Source organism: Phyllostomus discolor, chromosome 3, assembly GCF_004126475.2.
Source record: "Phyllostomus discolor isolate MPI-MPIP mPhyDis1 chromosome 3, mPhyDis1.pri.v3, whole genome shotgun sequence".
Taxonomy (NCBI): domain Eukaryota; kingdom Metazoa; phylum Chordata; class Mammalia; order Chiroptera; family Phyllostomidae; genus Phyllostomus; species Phyllostomus discolor.
Genome location: NC_040905.2, coordinates 133,584,927 through 133,593,788, shown reverse-complemented (window position 1 = coordinate 133,593,788; position 8,862 = coordinate 133,584,927). Strand labels below are relative to the sequence as shown.

Sequence of the window (8,862 nt, the reverse complement as noted above, 5' to 3'; positions counted from 1 at the left end):
ATAACTGTTAGACTCTGAAGTAGGATGTGAAGGGTATCTGTGGCATATTCTTGTCTAGATTAAATGTTTTCCTGGTTAAGCCAGGAAATAGCTGCTAAAAATGGTATCTGCAGAGCCCTGCCATCGCCAAAGATAAGTAATGGTGTTATGGTCAGGAGGGGACTAAAAGTGCTCAGTGCTTCCACTGGGCACAGGGTTTGGCTTGAGCAAAATAAACCCCATTTATAAAGAGAAATGAAACAGTCCAGCCCTAATTACCAAGGCAGCAAATCAAATATGTATTACAAATAGAGGTTTTCTTTGATTGCTTTTAAAGGGCATAAAATAGAAATAACTAATGAGCTGACATTTGGTGCTTGGAAAACAGTACCTTTCTAGGGAAGGAAAGAATCTCAGGGGAAACCTAGAGCTTTTAGGTAAGCTGTTAGCAATGATTGCACCAGTTAACGCCTACAGCGTTTGCACAAGCTGGGGTTGGGCTCTGCTGGCCCAGGCTGGCTAAGTGGTCCCACTTCTACATAGAGGGACAGTTTTCCTTCTCAAATATTGTCCTTTTGTTTTTCCCAATAAACAAAGTGCCTTTTTTTTTTTAATATGAGAGAAGGAATGGGAACAATAATCCCAGTAAAATAATTAGAAATCCATATATTCACATATGTTCAGATCTCTATTTACAGCACATGGTGTCCATTTCACTGAAGGCATTCTTACTTAAAATACCACTCGTGCCATAGCCACCTCCAGGATCCCAACCTGTATGATAAGCCTGCTTCATAGCGCTTTCTATAATGACTCAAAATATTGTTCCTTAGCACAAATACTGAAGTCCCTTCTTTTTTTCAGTTTTGCAAATCTGTCCATGTCACCTGTATGGAAATAGAGTCAGGAAACACCTGCAAAAAGCTGTCTGCTCAGTAGGCAGACTGCATGAAAATATATACAATAAAAAAGTTAGTATTTAAAAGTAAATGCCAAGGCATATAATACAGTAAATCCCAACCCTCAAGCCCTGGGAGAATTATAAAAGGAATGTGTGTAGAGTTGGAAACAATATTATACTGTTTGGAGGAGCCAGTATGCCTTCCAGATGTCTGCAGCCAGACACAACCATGAATTTTTGTATGCTTTTAGAACAGGCAAAGCTCCATCCAAAACACACACAGAATCACTCATTAGGTCCAATTTCTATGCTATAAAGAAAAGGGAACCATCAGTTCTGCCAGTATGTCATACAGTACTGAGTCCAGGTGGTCTGTCTCATGTTTGCATCAAGCACTCTATTCTTGCCTCCAGCTTGATGAATGGCTTAATTTAACCAAATGGCCAAATTAACCATTTGGTCTTATATGGAACCTTTGGTGGGTATGTGGGAGCTTTTACAACCTCATAGAAGGAAAGGGAAAGTATCGGCTACCTTGGAAACTTCCACTAGCTCTGCACTGTTTTGCTATGAAATAAATCCCCTTTGTATGTAATACCTTCTGGTGTGAAACCCCTGCTCTTGGCTCTTGTTTTCCAGTTGAGACTACTCTATGAATGTAACCCAATGGCCTACATCATGGAGAAGGCAGGAGGATTGGCTACAACTGGGAAGGAAGCTATACTGGACATCGTTCCCACTGACATCCACCAGAGGGCGCCAGTCATCTTAGGGTCCCCTGAAGATGTGACTGAGTTCTTGGAGATATATAAGAAGCACGCTGCTAAATGAAGGGCTGACTTTTCCCACATCAAAAAAGATTGCCTTTTATCTGGGCTTTTATCTCACATGGCACTACCCCATTCTGACTGCATTATACAGTCCTAGACAGCAGAAATAAAAAGCACAGCTATCTTTACCATCAAATGCTGTATTAACATCTAGTGCTGCCTAACCAAAATGCTATCTATATAATGCCACTGATGGTTAAGATATATTTTGAGTGGATAGAGGAAAAATAAACATATTTTTCCTTTTTCTAAAAATAGTCTTTATTGCTTTGTGTCAAATAATAGTAATAAGTAGTAATAACAGTTAATGCATATAACATTAGGTAACTCACTTAATCTTCACAGCAACCTTATGAATTAGGTGCTATGAAGAACTTATTTCACAATTACATCGTGATGAAATGGAAGGCAGAGAATTGAGGTAATCTGCCCAAGATCTCCAGCCAATGAACAACAGAGGTCTGATATGATCCCAGGCAATCGGGCCACTAAACTCAAAGTTAGCCTATTGCTTCTCCTATGTATTGTCTGTTCAGATCTGGGTGTGCAGAATGAACCTGAGCAAAGCTGTTTATGCTTGGGAGCTGGAGAGGTGATAAGTTAGTGGTGGTGCCTGTCTACAGCCACTTGGCTTCTATATGTGGGTATAATGATCTAAATTACAAATGAAAGTGTACATTATTACTCAATGGTGACTTTTAAAAATAAAAATAACACTTTATTGAACTAAGAGTCTTATAATTTCTAAGGTTATTTATCATAAGGAAGATTTCATCATAAAAGCAAAATTTATGGAAATATTACATTGTTGCAAGCAAGTATATTTCTTACTAGACTCTCTGTATAAACATTTACTCCCCTGGCTGACCCTGGTTCTTTCTGGACTAAAATTTCCAAGGTCATGGCAATTTATATCAGGTTTTAAGAAACATCTGTTTTTTCTTGGACTCTAGATTTTTTTATTTTACAATTTTTTTCAGTCACAGTTTACATTGAACATTCTTTTGTATTAGTTTCAGGCAGACAGCATAGTGTTAGACAATCATATACTTTATTCTAGATTTTACAAAAAAGTATGTATGTATGTATGTATGCATGTATTTTTACTTGCTAACTTGAAACAGGTTTTTGTGTAAACCCTCCTCCTTTTTCTACAAATACGCCTCATCAATTCCGTGGATTTCCAATAGGAAACTTAGTTTCATCTCAAGCATTGGCTCTGCTTTTGTCCACTGACTGGACCCAGTGCCAATATTCCTCCCTCTCCCACTGAGGCTGACCCTTACACAAAATTCCCCTAACTCTCAAAGCACCTTTTGATTTTTAACCAACTTGTAACTCAACTGCTGTCACTTCTGGTTCTCCAAGCACTGAGGGAGATGTGTCAGTCTGGAAGTAGACAGGAAATGATACTCCCACACCTCAGTGCTACAGTGAAACTCCATCCAAACAAATAAAAAGCTAAACAGACTGAAAACCCAACAATTCTTGGGTCCCTGAGATATGGGAGGACACAGGGAAAACCACTGCCCCTAAGATTAGAGAGACCAACAGGTGAAACAGGGATCATGGACTTGCAGAGCAGAGACTCACAAGGGGAAACCACCACGGGAACCTGTGCACTAAGAGAACCTGAACTGTAATTGACAAATTCCTGGAGGCTCAGTGTGGACAAGTCTGTGAGTTAAAAACTCATCCTGGGGGAAGAAGAACAGTATGCTGAGATTTATCTCTAGAAGCTTGACCATATTGCCATAGTAAACACCAGAGAAAAATCCCATTGGGCTTCTGGCAGGGTGTAGGGGAAAGGGGATCATTTCAAAATATACCAGAGCACTCTACTCTTCTTAATAAGGCCTGCCTTCAGGGAAAACTGATTAACTGGAGCCTAACCTGGTATTAATAGAGCCTGAGTGACCTGGGAAAGGGAAATACCTAACTCCAGTCCACTCTAGCTACTTTGTACCACCTAAGGGAGGAGAAACAAACTAAGAAACACTTGTGAAGTTCACAGTCTAGAGGCATAAGCTCACTGAAAGACTAGGGCCTGATCATAGGACTGTAGAACACTTCCCCTCCCCCTACACCACACCATACACAACAAAAAAAGCCTTTTACAGTGGTTCCTTTTACCCAGTACATCATGTCCATCTATCAACACAAAATTACAAGGCATACCAAAGACAAAAAGATACATTTTGAAGAGGCAGAGCAAGGATCGGAGCAAAGCCAGGTAGAGATGTTGGAATTATTAAATTAGGAATTTAAAACAATTATGATTAATATGCTAAGGGCTCTAATGGATAAAGTAGGTAACATGCTCGAACAGAGATGGAAATCCTGAAAAAGAACAACAACAATAAAAAGACTGGAATTTAAAAATACTGTAATGGAAATGAAGAATGTGTCCTGGCTGGTGTGGCTCAGTGGATTGAGCGCCAGACTACAAACCACAGGGTCACGGGTTTGATTCCCAGTCAGGGCACATGCCTGGGTTGCAGGCCAGGTCCCCAGTAGGGGGTGCACAAGAGGCAACCACACATTGATATCTCCCTCCCTCTCTTTCTCCTTTCTTTCCCCTCTGTCTAAAAATAAATAAGTAAAAATTGGAAAAAAGAATTGAAAAATGCCTTTGATGAACTGAACATGGCTTAAGAGAGAATCTCTGAGCTAAAGAATGTATCAAGAGAATCCTTGAAAATTGAAAACAGAGAACAAATACTGACCCCTCCCCCCGAATATTCAAGGAATATAGCAAAACTACAAAAGATGTAACATATATGAAGTGAAAATACCAAATGAAGAAAGAGAAAGGAACAGAAAAAATATTTGAGATAATAATTGTAAGGTTTTCTTAGACCCCACCGAGGAAATAAGCAGCCAATTAGCCATGGAAACAGGCAGGTGAGCTTTATTGTGGAAGTTTGTGCTCCCGGGCGACGTTTTCCCCGCCCGGAGAAGGGGCTAGGAAAAGACCGCGTGTGAGAAGGGAAAGGCTGGGAGTTTTATATGGCTGGACTTCGCGCGGGAGCCAAGGATTGGGTCTTGGTGAACAAAGAAGCAACTTAGCATTGGTGGCTCCTGGTCTGATGTCAGTCACCTCTTCTGGGTCAGAGTTCAGTTGCCATATTGCTTGTAGTCCAAATGGTGGCCATATTTGTAGACCAAAATGCTAATTGTAACTAGATGCCCACTTGTCCTACCCTGCCCATCCTGACAATAATAATTGGGAATCTTCCTCCAATTAATGTCAGGCACCAAACCACAAATCCAGGAAGTTCAGAGAATATCAAGCAGAATAAATACCAAAAAAACTACATCTTCAAACTACAAAAAAATCAAAGATAAATTAAAAATCCTGAAAGAAGCCAGAGGGAATAAATACCTTCCCTAGAAAGAACAAAGATAAAATTAGATCTCACTTCTTGGAAGCCTTGCAAACAAGAAAATAGTGAATTATAAGGTTTTCTTAGACCCCACCGAGGAAATAAACAGCCAATTAGCCATGGAAACAGGCAGATGAGCTTTATTTTGGAAGTTTGTGCTCCCAGGCCATGTTTTCTCCACCCGGAGAAAACACCTCTCGGGAGAAAGGAAAGGATGGGAGTTTTATATGGCTTGACTTCTCGGGGAGCCAAGGATTGGTTCTTGGTGAACAAAGAAGCAACATATCATTGGTGGTTCCCGGTCTTATGTCAGTCACCTCTTCTGGGTCAGAGTTCAGTCACCATATTACGTGTAGTCCAAACGGTGGCCATATTTGTAGTCCAAAATGCTAATTGTAACTAAGTTCCCAACTGTCCTACCCCACCCATCCTGACATGAATATTTAAAGTGTTGAGAGAATAATTGCACCAACCTAGAATTCTGTACTCTGTAAAATTATCCTTCAAAAGCGAAGGAGAGATAAAGTTGCAGAGCCTGAGAAGGAGCCATAGCCCAGAAGAGAAAGGATGAGGATGAGGAGGAGGAGCTGGATGGGAGTGTTGGGATTGTCAGTATTTAAACAGACCACTTTGTGAGTGCAAGCTGCTGGTCTTCGATTTAAGGGGGGTGGGGGAAATCTTCTCTGACAGTTCAATATGTCCAGAGAATTTTTGTTGAAAAATATAGCCCAGTAATAGAAGATTCCTACAGAAAGCAATCTGATATAGATTGCCAACAGTGTATGCTCAAAATGGATACAGCAGAAATAAAGCTATTTACAGTGATAAAGGATTTGTACATGAAGAATAGCCAAGGGTTTGCACTAGTATATTCTGTTACAGCTCAGTCCATATTTAATGACTTACAGGACCTGAGGGAACAAATTTTACAGGTTAAGAAAAAAGATGATGTTTCAATGATTTTGGTTGGTAACAAATATGACCTGGAAGATGAGTAAGTAGTTGGCAAAGAACAGGGTAAGAATTTAGTTAGACAGTGGTGTAACTCTGTTTATTAAGAATCTTCCACATGTTTTTATAGATGGCCATCTATAGCTGCTACGAAGGCACAGAAACATTTACTTATAAAACTCTTCCTGTTCTCCTGGCCTCTGGAATTTTTTAGATGGCAATTGTAATTTAAAGCATTGTGTTCTTACAGCCTTGGCCCAGATTAAAATTTAAGATTACAGCTTCTAATTGCACAACTATTGTTGGGAATAAGGAAATTAAGAACTAAATTTCACCTTAGTAAACAAGAACCACATTGTAGTTAAAAGGAAATGATAAGGGAGACATAGTGCAGTTAAGCAAACATCCTGTGTTGAGCAGATGCTCTCCCCTGGGTAGGCTAGATAAGCAATGCTTTGTAGTTTTTCATGAGAAAATAGGAACCTAGCTAGCTAGAGCCAGGAGATTACTAGGTTAATGAACAAACATCCTGCCTTCCCGCCTTATGCAAGAATGCTTGGCTTGAAATTCCCACACGAGGTCTTTGTAAGCGAATTGCTAACTGCCACGTCTGCTTCTGTATAACGCTTGCTTGCCTGCCCCTATATAAGGACATAGTTGTAAGCGTTCGGCGCATCTCTCGTTTGCAGCTCCTTGTGGGCACTGTGTCGCTGGACACTTTGAGAGTTCGCCCCTGCGCAGGTTAAACTTGGCCAATAAAGTAACATCTTTGATATCCTGAAAGTCTCCAATATTTGTTCTCTCGTTTGCTGGATGCTACATTTGGAGGCCCCAGGGAGATCTCCCTTCTCAGTGGAGTTTCGGTTTGGAGACCGGACGGGCAGCTTGAGCTGAGTAAGTATTCGCTGAGGATCCCCTTTTGGTTTCTGGTTTCTGGTTTCTGGGCTCTGGAGCAAATAACCCTGAGGTAGTAAGTGGGACGCTGCTGGTAGCCTACCCAGGGACCTCCAGAGGCAGGACGCCACCCCTAGAATTTGGTTTTGGAAATTAAATAGTGACCGGTCACGTTAGATTCCCTTCCCTTTTGTGCTGCGCTGCGATTGAAATATTTGAGTGTGTGAGTGAATGAGCTCGTGAATGACTGTGTTTGTAGCCCCACAGGGAAACCTACGGGGCATGAGAGGGCCCTAACCTGTGGATTCTGTGTCAGATCATACGGCATAACGGTTGGCAGTCTAACCCGGACTCTGATCGGGCAACCTTAGCCAAGATGGACATCACCTCACGAGAGGGCAGGCCAGGCGGGCGAGCGACTGTGTTCTTTGTCTTGTTTTGTCTGCGCGTTGTGTCACAAGTTGACTTCTGAATTACATGCCTAATTCGTGTGTGAGGGATATTGCCTTGTCTGTCACCTTGTTGGTTTGTATTATTTGTCTCTTCTATCTCCCGGACCTCATCAGAATGGGCCAACAGGAGTCAGTGCCAGGATTCCCACTTGATTGTCTGTTAAGAAATTTTTCTGATTTCCAGCGGCGAGCACGAGGGTATGGAGGACCCCCACCGGATTCGGAATTTTTAAGAACATTAAGCCAGCTCGAGTGGCCCACCTTTGATGTTGGATGGCCCTCGGAGGGGACCTTTGACTTGCCCACCCTTTTTGCTGTTCGAGCCACAGTATACAGGGTTCCCCATCCAGATCAGTTCTTCTATATAGATGCCTGGGTCGACATTGCCACCTAGCGGCCCTGATACATCGTGTCAGGGTGGAAATCAGAGAGGGAGGCCGGCGGTGTGCCTAGCAGCAGCGGGGAATAAGGCAAAAGGGAGGGGAACTGAGACCCCGGTCACCGCATCGGGCGGGCCCCTGGGACGGTCGAGACTGTACCCCGTCTTACCAGGGCCGCTGGAGGACCATTTAGATCCTGTGAATGCACCCCCGCCTTATCCCCGGAAGGAGGAGCCTGGTTCTTCCTTGCAGGAGATTGGAGTTTCCAGCCCGCCACATACACGAGGAGGAACTCGCTTTGGAACGGGTGCGGGGGGCACCACCATCTTGCCGCTCTGGGAAGCACCCCCAGCACTGGATGCCCCACCGCAGGCACCCCCACGGTTAATCTATGTTCCCTTTTCCACTAGTGATTTGTGTAATTGGAAACATCAGAATCCCCCATTTTCTGAGAAACCCCAGGGATTGATTTCCCTCCTAGAAACTATTTTTAGGACTCACCAGCCAACTTGGGATGATTGTCAGCAGATTTTGCAGACTCTCTTTACATCAGAGGAAAGAGACCGTATTATAAGGGAGGCGGCAAAATCTGTATTAGGACAGGAGGGGGAGACAATAGCTGGCAGAAGGGAGATTGAGGACATCCTCCCCTCTCAACCCCCTGCTTGGGACCCTAATACTACTGGGGGAAGGGATGTGCTCCTCCAGTATTGCAGGGCTCTACTCAGGGGACTCAAGGCAGCAGCAAGGAAACCTACCAATTTTAGCAAAGTTAGCGGGGTTATTCAGGGCAAGGAAGAATCCCCCGCCGCATTCTTAGAGAGACTTTTAGAGGCATATAGAGTATATACTCCCCTAGACCCTGAGGCAGAAGAGAATCGAAGACTGATAAATATAGCTTTTGTAACACAGGCTGCCTCAGACATCAGAAAGAAACTACAAAAAAATAGAAGGATTTGAAGGAGAAAATAGAAGTAAGCTACTAGAGATAGCCCAAAAGGTTTATATAAACAGAGATGATCCAGAAATTGGAAGGGCCAAGGAAGTCGCCAAGATCCTGATTGCTGCCCAACAACCCCCTACCCATGG

The 8,862-nt window shown here is 42.8% G+C and overlaps 1 protein-coding gene across 1 annotated transcript in view; it reads left to right on the top strand.

Annotated features, from left to right (window-relative positions):
• Positions 1-2,440, top strand: part of FBP1 (fructose-bisphosphatase 1) — a 31,816-nt gene extending 29,376 nt beyond the window's left edge. Inside the window, exon 7 of the mRNA XM_028531503.2 lies at positions 1,520-2,440. Within this exon, the coding sequence (XP_028387304.1) occupies positions 1,520-1,711 (192 nt within the window). The 3' untranslated portion in view covers positions 1,712-2,440. The remainder of the gene's footprint in view (positions 1-1,519) is intronic.
• The last annotated feature ends 6,422 nt before the right edge of the window (positions 2,441-8,862 follow it).